Source organism: Macrobrachium nipponense, chromosome 8, assembly GCF_015104395.2.
Source record: "Macrobrachium nipponense isolate FS-2020 chromosome 8, ASM1510439v2, whole genome shotgun sequence".
Classification (NCBI taxonomy): domain Eukaryota; kingdom Metazoa; phylum Arthropoda; class Malacostraca; order Decapoda; family Palaemonidae; genus Macrobrachium; species Macrobrachium nipponense.
In genome coordinates, this window is record NC_087203.1 from 109,974,715 (window position 1) to 109,992,214 (window position 17,500).

Genomic DNA, 17,500 nt, shown 5'->3' on the forward strand with positions numbered 1-17,500 from the left:
CTCTCTCTCTCTCTCTCTCGATATGATGTTTCTACTGCTGCTGCTGTTGCCCATGTCGCTGCTGCTACTGCTACTGGTGCTGGTGTTACAGCAAGTGTGTGTGTGTGAGTGTGAGCGGCTTAGTATAGCTTCATCAGCTCGAACACATCTGTCGCCATATGTTATCGCGCTCACAAGGATGGGATGGGAGGAAGCTCTGCTTCTTTGTCGATGCTGTAAATAACGTTATCAGTCAACGCACGTATTATTTATACGAGAGAAAATAACCAGCGTTGAAATAAGGAAACATGACAGAAGAAGTTCAATAAGAGAAATTAAAAAGAATTTAGATAAGAGAATGACAAGAATTTCGAATAAGAGAAATGAACAAGAATCTAAATAAGAGAAATTAACAAGTACTTCAATAAGAAATGAGCAAGTAATTAGGAAAAGGGAGTTTAACAATTACTTAAATGAGAAAAATGAACAAGTATTTGAATAAGAGAAATTGACAATTATTTGAGGACGAGATATTAACGATGATTTGAATACGAGATATTAACAATGATTTAGATAAGAGAAGTTAACAGATATTTGACTAGGAGCAATTAACGTAGAAGCATTGAACTCTTTGTACATTCTGAAGGTGACATGACGTAATTAGTTTTTTATTTTATTTTATTTTATTTTATTTTTTTAGCTGATAGTAAGATGGATGAAAGAAGAGTGAGGGCAGTTAGCTAGCATACGAATTAATCTATAGTCTTTTTATAGAGTTTCGAAGAAGTAGGGGCGGAATGGCGGATGGCGATGTCAAAGGGTGCACTACTCTGGCATTTTACCGCGAGTAACATCTCGCCCGCCATATTGGCGCTCCGATTTCCTCGTCCTTTTCCAGTTTCTATCGCCGAATATCTTAACGACAAACAACTCCCGCCCCTAATGAACCGCTTGTATACTAACATGATCACTCTTAAATGCTTCTCAAGCTGCTTCCAGTTATAAAAAAAAAATATGTATATCTTTGAACAGATCTCTCGTCGTCGTCGTCATGGCCTCTAGCGAGGGATTAAATTTCATTTTGGGTCCCCGGGATTCTTTTACTTTTACGTCCCCGGGATTAATATTTATGCGTCAACGGTGGCACGACTTCAAAGGTATGTGGGAGTGCCAGCAATGCTAATTTATTGGAGGAGGATAAATAGGGGAGAATGCCGTCGGACCTCAAAGGAAAGAAAAGCAAACCCCGTCCGTCCTTTCCTTCATATATAGATATATATATTTCGGTCTTAAAGAAGGAAGGTGTAGTAGTAGTAGTAAGCCGCGACTCTATGGAGGAGATTATTTGCGCCTCTCCTCCTGATCTCCCGACGTAAACTTGGAGGAGCTTTGGGAGCAGCTCGGCCCCGAAAGCCACCTGATATTTTACAGCCGAGCTTGTCGCCATTCATTAAGTCCAGTAGGGACAGTGCCATTTAAATCTCGTGTTAACAAACACGGAGTGGGTGCCTGGGGGGGCGGGAGGGGGCGGGGGGACGGTTATAGGGTGAGACTCCGACACAGACAACCCGCCCCTCACCGGCTCCACCGTAACCCTAAAACGTTAAGGCCTCGTATGTCTCTCTCTCTCTCTCTCTCTCTCTCGGCTCTCTCTCTCTCTCTCTCGGCAGCGACGACGACGACCCGACCAGTTGGATTTGGTCGTCGTCGTCGTCAGTACCTTAAAGGTTTGTGTAGGGAACCAAACGTCAAAACAGCTGGCAGTGCTCGTATCACCATGCCACCGCTGCTACTGCTCTTGCTGCTGAGATGCTGCTGCTGCTGCTGCTTTTAATGAGCAGTTGTTGGGTGGGTGAGAGAGTTCACCCACCCTCCTCCTTCTCCTCCTCCTCCTCCTCCACCCAGCCTTTGAGTCGTCCTATTCAAACCTTCTCGAAGCGAAGGGGGTGGAGGGAGTAGTGAGAGAGGGGGGAACGAAAAGGAAGGGAAGGAGGAAGGAGGGAGAAAAGGCAGGAAGGAGGAAGATAGGAAGGAGGAGGAGGAGGGAGAGGGGTCAGGAGGAAGAGGTGGAGGAGGAGGAGAGAGAACCGGAGGTGGAGGAGGAAGAGGTGGAGAAGGAGGAGAGAGAAGCGGAGTTGGAGGAGGAGGAAGAGGAGGAGAGGGTGTTGGAGAACGAGGCACTTCGAGCGTTGGGAGTACCAGTCATGATTTGACTGAGATGGAGGAGTAGCAGAAGGAGGAGGAGGTAGAGGTTGAGGTGGATACTTTTAGATGCGGAATTTGCGGCTCTATTTTCTCTCGAGTGGTTCTGTAGTGTTTATTTACATTTTTCCTCTCGCTGTTGGCGTCTGCCTTTGGGACGAGGCTCATTAATGGCCTCTTTTTCTCTCTTTCTCTCTTTTTGGAGGTTTTGGAGGATTGTTTACTTATTCACAAAAAGTAAGGGAGAAATTTCTTTTTATGACCACCGTGAGCCTAGGGATGTCGACTTGGCGAGGAAGAAATAAAAAAAATATATATTTTTCCCCTCTAATTTTTATTTTAATCAAAACCGTGCTATGAACACCGGGGAATTTTTTTCTTCTTCTAGTTCCTCCTCCTCCTCCTCTTCTTCTTCTTCTTCTTCTTCTCCTCCTTATTATTCCTCCTCCTCCTCCTCTTCTTTTTCTTCTTTTTCATCCTCTACTTATTCTTCTTCTCCTTATTGTTCCTCCTCCTCCTCCGCTTCTTCTTCTTCTTGTTCCTCCTCCTCCTCCTCTCCTCCTCCTCCACTTCTTCTTCTTCTGTTCCCTCTCCCTCTTCCTCTCTTCTTCTTCTTCTTCTCTTTTCCTTAGTTGTTTCCTCCTCTTCTTCTTCTTCTTCTTCCTTCTTCCCTCTCCTCTTCTCTCTATGTTCCTCCTCCTCCTCTTCTTCTTCTTCTTCTTCTTATTCTTCTTGTTCCTCCTCTTCCTCTTCCTCTCTTCTTCTTCTTCTTATTCTTCTTCTTCTTCTTCTTCTTCTCTCTTCCTTCCTTCTCTTCTCTCTCTCTCTCTCTCTCCTCTCTCTCTCTCTCTCTCTCTCTCTTTTGTTTTTTTTTTACCAAGCGTTGGAAGCTGTGGAGTCAGTTTTATGAAGCCTCGTGAAATATTCACATCTCATTATAGCCGCTGCACGCCGAGCGGAAAATAGAGAATAAATAAATTACATATTATTCTCGATATCAATCCCTCGCACCCCACACCCCCCCTTGGTAAATCGAGGTCATCCGCTTCATTTGCATACTTGAGAACCCGTTTCCACTACGTATGTAATACATTTTACCGCCCCCCCCCCCCCCCCCCCCCCCACCACCACCACCACCACACCCTCAACGAATACTGCCGCACGGTTCTGTTACGCCTTTTGCGAAGCGGGGTCGTCAGAACCCTGGTTCTTTAACGACTGATTCACCTTTTTGATAGGCCTGAGATATCGTTAATATATATATATACATATCCTATATAATATATATCATATATACTAATATATCTATCATATATTATATATAATATTTTATCTACCTACTCTTATTAATCTATAGATATTTTTCATAGGCTTAACACTAAAGAATATTTGTAAATGTCCATTTACTCTTATGGATCTATAGATCTATTTCTATAGGCCTAACACTAAAGATGATTTTTTAATACATTTACTACTATTAATGTGTTGATCAATTTTTATAGGCCTGTAATACCGAGGAAGGTTTTGGAAAATGTATTTACTCTTATTAATCTTTAGAACTATTTTTTATAGGCCTAACGCCTAAAGAAATATTTGTAAATGTCCAATTACTCTTATGAATCTAAAGATCTATTTTTATAGGCCTAACACTTAAGAATATTTTTTGAATATCCATTTACTGTATGATGTATTGGATCATTTCTTATAGGCCTGTAATACTTGGGGAAACTTTTTGAAAATGTAGGTACTTTATAGGCCTAACACTAAAGAATAGTTTTGAATATCCATTTACTGTTATTAATCTATAGATCCATTTCTTATAGGCCTGCAATACTAAAGAATATTTTCCAAATTCTGTTCAATTTTATTTTTATGTTTTATGAGGCATTATGCATTTAAGGAATGTGACAGATGATAACTGATTAAAGTTAGACTAAAGATTTTATAGTTCAGTATCTCGAGATCATTGTCGACATTTAGCACACTTAAGAATATTAAAGGAATTTAGGAAATTCATATAAACTATATTTTTGGGAGGCGGAGTGTGGCTGACGGTAAATTTCTCCAACCGATGTCAATCTAGCTATCGCCATTGGCTCACGCGGTCCCCACCAAAGGTTACGTACAATGCTATCGGCTGCAGATATTTACCACCAGTTTCTAAACAACTGACTACAAAAACAGGTTCATTTATGACTATCTGTATACTGCTGGGGTCGAATGCGGTGATGAATAGGCTTTTTTTTTTTGGCGATAGAAAAAATGGACGCCATGTTAGAATTTCGAGTGATTTGGACACTTCCTTATATATATATATATATATATATATATATATATATATATATAATATATATATATATATATATATATATATATATATATATTGTGTATGTGTATATGAACCTGGGTTCGTTTCCCGGTACCGGACATCACAATTTTTTTCAAAAAAAACTTTTTTGTTTTTTTGACCTTGGATCTTCAGGACTGTTTGTAGTGACAAGCGTATCAAAAAACAGCAGAGAATTCAAGAAGTGAAGAGGGGATTGTGGCTATACACACACACACACACTATATTATATATATAGATATATATATATATATATATATATATATATATATAAGTATATATATATATATATTACTCTCTCTCTCTCTCTCTCTCTCTCTCTCTCTCTCTCTCTCTCTCTCTCTCTCTCAAAAAGTGGTTACTGTCGATTTAAAACTGTGAAATTACGGTGATGAATTGTTGAATAAACATTTTTATAATTGTTAATAAAGTCAACAAGAGGGTTTTGAGCCTCGACGTCCCAACTTGATTATTATATCCGACAAATTCGGTCCAAATGTCTCTGTAATTACCGCAAATAACAGGCATACTTTCACCCGAGAATGTCCATCACGGTAAAATGATTTGACTCCCGCTGTGGAATTCCCCTAATTGGGTCACGGTTGGAGCAGAAGGAATTGGATGGTTTTAAGCAATTCAGGGACTGCGTTTGTCCCTTAGGGTTTTAGAAGGTTAGTATTATAACCTCCTCGATTTATTCTGTCTTACTTACTGGCAGATTTGAAGGCGCTCGGGATCATTCCGTATATTCACTGACATATAGATCACATCTTTCTTTGTATGTGCATTTTTTTTTCTCACTGAGGATTTGCTTAATATTAAATAAGTTCATTTTTTCATGCTTCCAAAATAGGTATTTTAATTTTCTTCCCCGAAGCTTTATATAATAACTGACGTATGGATCACATCTAAGTACATTTTTGCTCCCTGGGATTTATTTAATATTTAGTAAGTTGAATTTTTTTTCTTATTTCCAAATTAGGTGTTTTCATTTTCTCCCTGAATTTTATATGGTATCTAATAAGTTTTAGATTTTCCGTTTTCGAAATTAGTCTTGTTCATTTTTCTCCCTGAAGTTTTGCATCGAATTTAAGAATTTTTCTTTTTTTTTCCCTCATTTCCAACGTACTTATGTTTGTCATCAAAATCGTAAGACCAGTTGAACGTAGAAGGTTTATGAATGGGATAATTACTCTTTTACTGGATTGTTTAAGAGATGAATGAATTTGGTAAGTAATTTTTTTATTGGACTGTTCATTTCAAGTAGGCTTGTCACTTTTATCGGGGCCCTTTGTATTATTAATCATTGTTTTTGAGTAGATTTGTCCTATTTACGCCATTTTTTGGAACATTTTTAGTTGTAGTAATCTAGTTTATTATAAGTTTGCATCTCAACTAAGTAATAATAATAATAATAATAATAATAATAATAATAATAATAATAATAATAATAATAGTAAAATATTCCCAACCATTTTCTCATCCATTTCAGAGTTTTTACGATTGTTTGCAATAGCAGAAATTATTTTATTTACCATCCAAGATTCTCTTCATGTATATACTTAGGTATATACATATACATTTTTATATATTTCTTTCGAGATACCTAAAAGAAAAAACAGACAATTTAAGTTACGTAAGATACCTCTGTGATGAATGTGCGTTAACATCACTATAGCAACAACAAGTCGAACATAAAAGCTTGCTCATACCTACGCCCTATATTATTGGAACCATGACTCGCATTCTGAATAATATTATGAAGGGAAAACTTCAGACTGTTAATAAAGAAAAAAGTAATAGGGTATACGGCTCATGTCTCTCTGTTAGTACGAGAGAATGGGGAGACTTTCCATGTCTCATGGTCCGTCTCGAAATGTAAAATGGTGCTTACATAATTGAGGCAGAGAGTACACACCTATAAGGACATAATGCACGTCTGCCAAGGTCACTGCTTTGTAGGTACAGTATGCCGTCTTTTGCAAGGCTTTATGTATATATATATATATATAAATATATATATATATATATATATATATATGTATATATGTGTGTGTGTGTGTATATATATATATATATATTATATATATATATATATATACATATGTAGATATATTGAGTGTATGGAAACAAAAGTGCACAGCTAAATGCATATATCTATCCATCTATCTATCTATCTATCTATCTAGCTTTCTAACTTACTACTTACACATCTATATGTATATACATATTATACATATATACTTATAAAACACATAAACATATCAACATATTATATATATATATGCCCACAATTTATTATTATATATATATATGTATATATGTATATGTATATACATATAGATGTGTGAGCAGATAGGTAAAAAGATAGATAGATAGATATATGTATTTAGCTGTGCACCTACTACGTTCTCCATGCACCCAGTCCCTCGACGGTGACTAAGAGATTACTCGAAGATTATTCTGTTTTGCAGATCTGGCCGAGAAGCCCCATTTGCATTTATACTTTTTGTTCTCCTATTATAATGGCAATTGTGCATTTGCGCTTTAGAGGTCAAAAGCATAATACGTGTTTGTGGTCTGCAGCGGTTATAAAAAAAAACCCCGACATTGAACCTAATACTTGTTGTTGTTTTTGTTGTTGTTGTTGAATCGGGACCCGTTCTTACCTGAGTGGCTAGCTGGCTGTCTGGCTTGCTGGTGGCTGCCTGTGAATTCGTTTCTGTTTATTATATTTGTGAACATCCGGTTGATTAAGCATTTATATGCATTGCGAGACATGCCTCTTCTTTCTTTCTTTACTGGTCGCGTCCTGGGTACAACAGCCAGTCGGGATGAGCCCACAATGCCATTATCATAATCGTCGTTGTGCGCGTTAACTAGATTCGTTCCTTAATAGAATTTGGGTGTTATGAAGGCTGCAAGCATCAGAATTGCTCCTATTAGGGCGTGCGGGCGGCCCGCCCTCTCGGGCCAACGGCGGAGGGAGCGGCTCCAAAATTTTTCGAGACCATGTGGCCGAAATATATAGAAGAAAATAAAAAGCGTGGTAAACAATAAAATAGGAGTTGCTAGGTTGTGTCGGCTTCTCGCATATCTACTATGGAATCTGATCTTTGAAGGCCATCCCACCAGCACTTAGTTAATAGTATAGACAGGTAAAATAGAAAAGATATGCTTACTGAATGTTGCTTAAGAAATTTACTATTTTACAACTATTACCAATGCTAATTTTAATGTTGGAACTGCTATGACTCCTGCTAGAATAGTAATGAAAAGAATAATGTCGACAAAAATAACAGTTATAATAAAAAATGTTGTTTATACTGACTGCAAGTATCATTGAAGCTGGAGAAATGATTACAAACGGTTACAAAATGCTAATAAATCTTCGAAATAAAGAGAGCGTAATCGTAGGTAAGCGCGTAAGTTCAAGACTTCCACCATTATAAGGCTAAAGGAAGGATTATTTTTAATTACAACTAAAGTTTTTATTTGATTCTTTCCAGTTTATACACGATCATAATGAAGTGAGATATTCATAAAGCCAATATGACCCTTATTAATGGTTTCCCAAATATTCCTAATATTCCAGTTAGTATAACTATTTGCAAAGGTTTGTAAGTCTTTAGAAAATAAAAATAAAGTATTCTATATTCCAGTTAGTATAACTATTTGCAAAGGTTTGTAAGTCTTTAGAAAAATAAAATATTCCGTTTTCTCAATACTTCTGAAGGCTTACTCGGTCTGTTATAATATTTTTTGAGAGATAAAAACAAATTAATCCATTGTCAATCATTATACGAATATAGAGAGTCTAGAAAAAAGACTCGAGATATCAATGGTTTTGTACAAACAGCACTAAACGCTAATCACGCACTACTGTTACGTGGAAATCGAAATTGGGAAGTAATTATTATACTATAAAAGATAAACAGTCAAGGAACAAATGAGATAAATACCGAATAGTGATGTTAATAACAAATGAAATAAGTGAACAATATACTTTGACGTCAGACTTATGTCAACCTCTTCAATTGTACCAGCTTGTATGATCACTTCTTAATTTGGTCATAACATTAATAATACTCTAGAAAAAACGATGTGGTGTTGAACCTCACTGAAAAAAAAAGTAAGACTTGGAATTAACTGCATATGCAGTACTGTCTGGTGGATGGTAGGGTCTGGGACGATCTGGAGATAAAGGATGGCCAGAATTTCTTATACAACCTGCACAATGAGCTAACTGAATGACGGTGCTAGATATTAAAAGAAGATCAGGGATAAGAAATTTAATCGATCTCTAAGCTTTCGTTCAGCAGTTGAAGATGCGAGTCAGCTGCTAAAACCAAATAAGGGAACAGTATCCAAGCATATGGCCCAACAAGAAAACAAAGGACGTTTTCTTAGGGAGGGTCTGTGCTTGCAAGATGGTCTGAGTATACCAAGTTTTTGTGCAAAAGAGATTGACCAGGACACGTTTCAAAAATGGGTCATTTACATCGCAAATTGCTGGAAGATGCGTTTGATTTTCCATCTATCTCTGTGGCCGTGGAAACCAGCAGAACTTTCAAAAGCAATAAAAAGCCCCGTATGAAAGTTGAAGTTGGACAAATCTCGGACCACCACCACCACCACCACCTCCGCCGCCGCCAGAGGTCATGCAGATCGACCGGACGGCGCGTTCTCATAAGGGCGTCGTATATGCAGGAGCTGAAATAGACCCTACGGTTTTTTACTGCCAATCAGATCGGAACATAACTTCGAAATTGGTCATCTGGAAGTCGGCTCAGCTACAAACAATCTAAGCCAGTCGACTAAACCGCTTTCCTCTCCCCCATACCAATATAGATATATACCGCCTGAATAAGACAAAGGGGAGATGGGTGGTCTCACTCGTCTCTCGGGTTTGATTTGTATTCCTCAATTTCGTTTCCAGGAATCTTAGTTTTTCTTCTTCTTCTTCCCCTCTGCTGTCCCCGTGCTATGGGGTCGGCTGCGTAGATGCGTCTTCTCCAGCTAATTCTACGAAAGTATCTTCCCCACCAAACCCTTCTTCTATCAAATACTTTGCCTACATCTTGAACTTCTGCCCCTAAAAGGTCGCACCCAAGCTTTCTTCACTCTTTCCTCTTCACTCATTCTTACCAAGTGCCCGTGCCATCTCAATCCCATTGCAGAAATAGCAATGTTGAAATCTCTAGTGCAGTTACGTTTCTCATAGGAAAACTTATGACCAAATGGGTCAGTGGCCTCTACATATCACCTATAAAGTTAAAAAGGCAACATTTTCTCTTCTTAAATGTGCTCAATGAATTTTGACTCTAACGCGATCAGAAAATTTGTTATGGTACTTTGGCTGTTCAAGTCATTTCTGGCATCTGGACTTGAATTAGATTACAAACCAGCTTCATTATTCGGTGCAGAATGCTCTTCGGGTAGCGGGGAATGCTTCTGTGATTGCTGCTTCCTTTGGCCTTGAACTCCAAGCTGGATTTGAAGAGACCTGACGAGACGCTCTTTGTCTGTTGCTTGCCTGAAGCATTTAAAATCAGTTGATTAAGCTGAACGTTCAAGGCGTTTGCCGTAAGTATACGTCGGAGACAAAGACTTCATGTCAGTGATCTCTTGTAACTTATACTCCGTGAAGTAATGTTGCTTTGATAACTGTCGTTCAAGACAGTATGTTTTTACGAGGGGTTTCTTTCTGCCTCGTTCATGAGTTGTTGATTTCCTGTTTTAAGAAAGCACCATCATGAGTTTGTATCTAATACCTAGAATGAAGCAACTTCATTTCAGTAAATATCTTTCCTTAACTCGTAATCAGCATTTACATTTTATGTACATCATTATTTTATCATTTTTTTCTCATATTTGAGAGCTCATGCTATAGATTCGTATATTCTGTTTTTGTTTTAGTTTTTTTTTATCGTTTAGTTCCTCCCGGGTTGTCTCAAAACTCTGCACTTTTATTTTTGAGGAATTGTTATTACTTATAATGATTTAGTGCAACCAGGGACCTGAATACCAGTGCGCGCGATTTATTTACATTTGTAATAAGCGTAATTTGCTGGATACAATCCTGTTATTGTCTATTGGTCCACGGTAAATTTGCAAGAAATGTAATGTGTCAATTCAGTAATCTTGAGCCCAACGAACATAACAGGGTTGAAGGAAAAAAAGAAGTTTTATTAAATTTCTCGAAGTCTTCGAGGAGGGCAGTAATTACTTTTACATCAACAATGATACCAGTTATTACAGAGAAATGACCATTTCAACTTGAGAAGTCAAAGGAGTCGACCTTCTGTGACTTTTTATAATATTCAAATTTTCGATTTTCTTTCTTTGTACCCTTGTATATTTTTACCTTTAACATCCAGTGCTTCTTGGTCATTGTGAAGCCCCTTCCTTAACTCTCCCAGTCATAAAATAAATAAATTAAATCAGTGCGAATTATAACTATGATTATAAAGACAACAAAGCGAAGGAAGAGTAAAGATACAAAAAAGTAATAGAAAAATATCGTAGAGTATTTGCCCGTACAAAACAGGGAAAGGACAGCATCTTAGAATCGTTTGAATAAAAAAAATAAAATACCGAGGAGCGTGGATGAAAGAAATAGAACAGATAAAGAAGATGACTTTATTTCAGAAGTGTGCCTGTGTGCGTGTGTGTGTGTATGTATGTGTGTTGTGTGTGTGTGTGTGTGCGTGTGTGATGCAGAGGGAAAGGAAAGACGATGATATAAAGTCCAAGCCTCTCTTCGGCTGGACGTGAGCAGTGTTTGGTGTAGGAGATCCCGTGTAATGGTCAGCGCACGGGATTACTTTTAGTCTTGATGCCGCCTACGCTAACATCTCGTGTCTTTTGCCCCCTTTCTGGCGCGCGGGCGCGCTGCTGGCTTATATGTACGCTCGCACTTGCTAAGCTAAGCCAGCCACGGTACACAAGGACTATGGTACGAACTGAAGGCAAGGCAGATAGATGTACACGCTGGTACTCAACATGCACTTCAAAGTGTACACAAACAAAACGCAGTAATTTATGGCGCAAGCTCAATTAGTCACGCATTATGGGAACACTAAACGCGACCAATATGTTGAGAAGGGATGTTGTTGTTGTTGTTGCTCTTGTTGTATACCAACAACGGATGTTGATAACTTTCTCTCTCTCTCTCTCTCTCTCTCTCTCTCTCTCTCTCTCTCTGATTAATTGCTGCAATTGTTATATCTGTTCTGTTATTAAATGATATAGATTTTCAGAGCACACGAGTGTTAACATCTCTCTCTCTCTCTCTCTCTCTCTCTCTCTCTCTCTCTCTCTCTCTCTCTCATATTAATTAATTGTAATTTGTATCATATTTGTTATGATATCAGGCTGTACAGCTATTCAGAGCACACGTATCTAATAATTAACACTGACAACGTAAAATTTCTTATAACCAATTAATTGTGTTCTTCAATTATATAACTGACATTTCTTCATGTTATTTCAAAAGTTCCATGATATTAACGTTTTCTCACATGAGCGTTCTTAAAATGGTACTGTTCCCATAAGTTAAAATCTTTTTGTAATGCAAGAAAAAATAAAAAAAAGTTTAAAAAACCATTTAAAGAAGTATGAATTGTATCATTCTTTCCTTTTTAAGTTGTTCTAGACTTATTCCAATTCGTTCCCTTTCTCTTTTCTTTTCTTTAATGATTATCTATTTATCCTTCAAACGATGACTGAGTATTTCAGTGACGTGGAGCGTTGCAGGCAATTTCATCTTCACATACGATTTACCTAAAATTATTTTTCAATCTCTGTTTCCCTCTCTTTCGTGTCTTTCTACGAGTTTCTCTCTCATTCATAATAAATTCACTATTCCTCCTTTTATATTTCCTTTTTTTTCTTTTTTCCCCTTTTTTCTTATTCTTTTCTCCCCTTTCTTGTCCCTTCTCTTCTGGTCCTTAACTATTTTAGATTTTCTGTATCAGTACCGTAAATGCTATAACTCGATATAAGACCACCTTCCTAGATTAGTAATGATACATATTTTGAAATTCATTAGCTGATTTTAACAATGTCTCATTTCCATAAAATTCTCAAACCGTTTTATTTCCAAGATATTCAAATAAATCTTTTAGTCACATGTATATCATACATAGAAACGTAGTGTGTGAATATTATATATATAATATATATATATATATATATATATATATATATATATATATATATATGTATGTGATATATAACATATATATACATAAATATATAATTCCACTCTCATGAATTCATTTTACAGCGGGGTCCGCTTCAGCCATTTGCATAATATAAAGTATTCTAACTTAGTTTTATCTTCCGAATTGTATATCCCTTGATTTGCATATCTAATGAAGTAAAGAATTGAAGGGAATCTTGCTTATCGTGCAAGGGGAGGAGAGAGAGAGAGAGAGAGAGAGAGAGAGAGAGAGAGAGAGAGAGAGAGAGAGAGAGAAATTATAAGATGGCTCTTATAAGGGCAACGGTGATTTTAATCTCGTCATCTCTGATTTTTCTCCTTTTGATTTTGATATAGGCGTAATGAGATAACAATGGAAATGTTATTTTTTTTAGGAACGAAAATATATTCCGTCTGCGTTAGTCGTGTTCTATGTCCATGTTTCTTCGTCCATTTTGCTTGTCGCGCTTTTATGCTGTGTCTGAACATAGCCTTTTCCTTAGCAGTTTCTCGCTACAGAATGCGAATTTGGTCCTACTACCACTACTCTCTCTCTCTCTCTCTCTCTCTCTCTCTCTCTCTCTCTCTCTCTCTCTCTCTCTCCACTCCTTTAAAAATAACTTTGCTTTCTGAGGAAGGAAAGGGGCTGTATTTTTTTTTTTTCTTTTCTTAAGTTTTTGTCCTCTAATGAATTTCTTCAGTTGCTACGTATCTTATTTTCCTTACCTTATTTCCCTTTTACTCTGAACTTCTGTATGTTCTTGTCTTTTCAGCTTTGACGTAGTTCTCTTTTCCCACACCATTCTCTCTCTCTCTTCTCTCTCTCATTGCGATTGTTTTTTTATGTTAAATCATCCCTGAAGAACACATATTTTGCAACTGTTTATCTCTCTCTCTCTCTCTCTCTCTCTCTCTCTCTCTCTCTCTCTCTCTCTCTCTCTCATTTTTTAATCTTTCTTTAAAGAACAAAATATTTCTGCGTGTTTACTCTCTTTCATTTTTTAAATCTTCCTTAAAGAACAAAATATTTTTGCGCATTTACTCTATCTCTCTCTCTCTCTCTCTCTCTCTCTCTCTCTCTCTCTCTCTCCCTAAAAAGGAAGAGAGAAAGAAAGGCGAGGGAGGAGATGGGTAGGGTGGGGTGGGGGGGTGGGGGCGGGGGGCGCGCAGAGAGAGGGGGATGGGCGGGAGTCCTCTCGAAGCCTCCAAGATCCGGAGCTTTTTGATCTAATCTAGTCGGTGGTGTGGCGGACCGTATCTGCTCATTTATCAGAATCAACATCATGAGGAGGAGGAGGAGGAACAGGAGGAGGAGGAGAGCCGGCTTCCACCAGGCTGGCCCTCACTGGCAATCCCTCTATGCATGAGCCTTGATCGACCTCCCCCGGGATTTATATAAGTCGAGGAGATGGAGGAGGAGGAGGAAGAAGACGAAGAGGAGTAGGAGAGAGAGCAGAAGAAGGAAGGGAGAACGAATGATAGAAGGGGGAGGAGGAGGAGGAGGAGGAGAGATGGGTTGGAAGAGAGTGGTGTTGAAAGGCCTTTCTGTTTTGGGAGGGATAGGGTGGGGGTTGTTAGAAGATCTAGGTTTTGCGACTTTTTATTTGATAGAAGTTTATTATATTCCCTATTCAAGTGTTTAGTAAGATAATTAAACAAATAATTATGTATATGTTTATATATATTACATATATGTATATTATGTGTAGTATATGTATACCTATATGTGTATATATAGTCTCAGTGATTGGGAGGCTACTTGGAAATCTTAGCTTAATGACAAATGATATCGACAAGACCAGGGAGAACATTCTTTATTATAAAATAGATGATTTCGAGGTATAAAAACTCATATATATATACGTGTATTATATATATATATATATATATATATATATATATATATATATATATATATATATGAAGAGAGAGAGAGAGAGAGAGAGAGAGAGAGAGAGAGAGAAATATATGTTCGTGTGTGTCAGCGATCTTGTATTTTTAAGCATGAAAGAGAGGCAAAGGCATGTGACATAATCAATCTTCAAGACTAAATAAACATTCCCATTTATTTACAAGATAGATTCCTCAGAAGAGACCAGCTGTGAGCAAAAACTTGCTTGAGCTGGACTTGAGTGTTCTCCGCCAGAACTAAAGGAAATTTCAGGATAATGTCAGTTTTGTTTTCCCTTGTCTACATCTTAATCTCATTGTTGTTCTCCCTTGTCTACATCTTAATTTCATTGTTGTTCTCCCTTGTCTGCATCTCAATCAGTGTTGTTTTCCCTTGTCTACATCTCAATCTCAGCGTCTGTCTCACTGACAAAACCTGATATTCAAGATGCAATGCATTGGTGCCCTGATACAATTCAACTTGTATTTTTTCATGTTTTATATTTTTATTTGTTTAGCGATTTCTATATTTATATGCTTTTCTAATAACCGATCTCGTCTTTCTATATTTCCCGTTACCTTCTGTTACGTCTTTCTAATGAACGCCATGTTCTTTGGAAGCTTGAATTTCACGCCAGTGGCCTCTGTAGTGGGCTTTTTCCATATGAATAGGGTTCATCTTAATAATAATTATAATAATGATAATAATAATAATAATAATATATCGATTAATGACTCCAAGAAATAGGTGATATGATTATCTTCTCATCTGAAATCGATGCTAGTTTAGAATATCTTATACAGTTTTCAATGTTTTCAGTGGTGAGTAATTATTGGTTAATTAGGGTCATTTCATATCCATTATCTCGCTTTATTAAAGTAACACTATATAGCTACCTTTTTTTATTCAAGATTTCAGCTTTCGAGAAAAGAAGGGTCTACAATAAAATTCAACCAGTTTGACTTTAGCGAACAGACACAGACACACAGACTTGAAAGCCGTCAGACTGACGTTTATCGTTTATCCGACTTCAGGGCCTGGAAACCTTCAGACTAGAGTGAGAGAGAGAGAGAGACTCGGACACAAGGGCCTCTCATCACGAGGGCCCTTGGCAATACTCAGAGTCTGTTCCTTTGGAACATTTTTTTTCCTTTCTTTCTTCCATCGTAAAATTTGTCGTTTTGGATATGTCGGGTTTTTTTTTTTTTAACAAAACCCGAAAATTAATTTCGTCATGGCGAAACCTAAAAGTCGGTAAAGAATTTGAGGTATCCCAAATGGAAAACGGTTATGAGGTCCAATTATTGCACAGGAAATGCTAAATTCAAGCTTCATTGTAAAAAGAAATTATATTTTGCAATATAAAATTCTTATCAAATGTTTCCGGGGGTGAATTCTGACGGGTTACTTTCATTTGTATCTGTCTCCTCTTACGGAATCAATTCGTTCACGACTAAAACAGGAAATTTCTAACTGATTTTGGTGTATCCAAAATGAAAAAGAATTAACAGGTTGAATTCCCGTGTAATGTCACAGGAAGTACTAAGTCCAAGCGTTATAAAAAAAATTATCACACAAGGAAATAAATCAGTATTTTTCTCCGAGTCAAAACTCCAGTTGTTTGTGAAGTTCATGACGTTACTTCTGTAGTGTCCGTCTTCCTAGGACATTAAATTGTTCATGAAAAGTGCGAAATATTTGTAACTCATTTTTGCATATCCCAAAATGGAAAACAACTAGCTTGGCCACTTCCTAGTTCAATCAGTATTTTTAAAAACGTAAAACTTCCAGTTGCTTGAGATGAATTCTATGACGTCACTTGTATTCGTGTCTGGTTTGCCCTACTGCCTCTGGGGTTTGACAGAGGACTTGGATGGGGTTTAAGATGAGCTCTAGGGGATGGCAAAAGGTGACATGACGGTGGTGGAGTGGGTGGTGGTGGGGTGGTGGTGGTAGTGGTGGGGGTGGGGGTGGATGGGGTGGGTCTTGTTTTGATGAAATTCAACCCTCGCGAGGCCTTCTCCTGTGTATGTGTATGTGTTGTGTGTGTGTGTGTGTCCCCTTAAAACTGGTAGTATATTGGGTGAACTTAGAGATGAGTCAGCTCTCTCTCTCTCTCTCTCTCTCTCTCTTCTCTCTCTCTCTCGTCTTCTCTCTTCTCTTCCTATCACATATCTCCATCTTAGAAAAGGCTAATAAATGCAAATTACATGTGTATAATTACGAACCCATAAAACTTTCTCTTGTGTGTTTTATCAGGGCTACATCTCCCCGTGGAATCTTTTTTTTTTTTCTCTCTCTCTCTCTCTTTTTTTTAGGGGTAACCCCAATGTCGCCTTGACTTTAAGAACCAACAACACGTAGAACTTATAAGCTCAGAGCGTCCTATTTATCTTTCAACGCTATGGCTTCTCAAGCTCCGTTTGACAGAGCAAGGAAGGATGTCACTGAAACGTCTGCCAAGACGATTGCAGAGCGATTTCTCAGAAAGGGAGGACTTTCTAAGAGGCCTAGTTGACTTGGATACAATTAAGAATGACATAGATATAAGTTAAGGGAGATTGTTTTGCTCTACTTAGAGACGGAATCTTGGTATTCGTTTGTGATTATAAAAGGCTCCCGAGATGAAGGCTGCGTCATACTGGGGCAGCTAGAAAGCCGGTCGTGACAGCAAGTCTTGACGTTGCTATACTTCGCAGAAAATTCTTAATGTTGAAAATTGATTGATTGACTCGTGTGAAACATCTACTTGACGTCGCACCTGTAAGGTAAGTCATTTCAAGGTGGAAATGTCGGACTAATGATGCATCTGGACGTCCTTGGATTAAGTAGTGCAGATGTTGTGGTGAGGTTTTCGGAAAGGACTTCGTATCTG

General features: G+C 37.7%; 2 protein-coding genes across 3 annotated transcripts in view; both read left to right on the top strand.

Annotated features, from left to right (window-relative positions):
- The window catches only part of LOC135223180 (uncharacterized), a 64,093-nt gene extending 61,901 nt beyond the window's left edge, over window positions 1–2,192 (top strand). Inside the window, exon 5 of the mRNA XM_064261684.1 lies at window positions 1,885–2,192. Coding sequence (XP_064117754.1) covers window positions 1,885–2,192 — 308 coding nt within the window. The remainder of the gene's footprint in view (window positions 1–1,884) is intronic.
- Window positions 1–17,500, top strand: part of LOC135222958 (homeobox protein php-3-like) — a 657,411-nt gene that overhangs the window by 436,348 nt on the left and 203,563 nt on the right. The gene's annotated exons all lie outside the window — the stretch shown is intronic.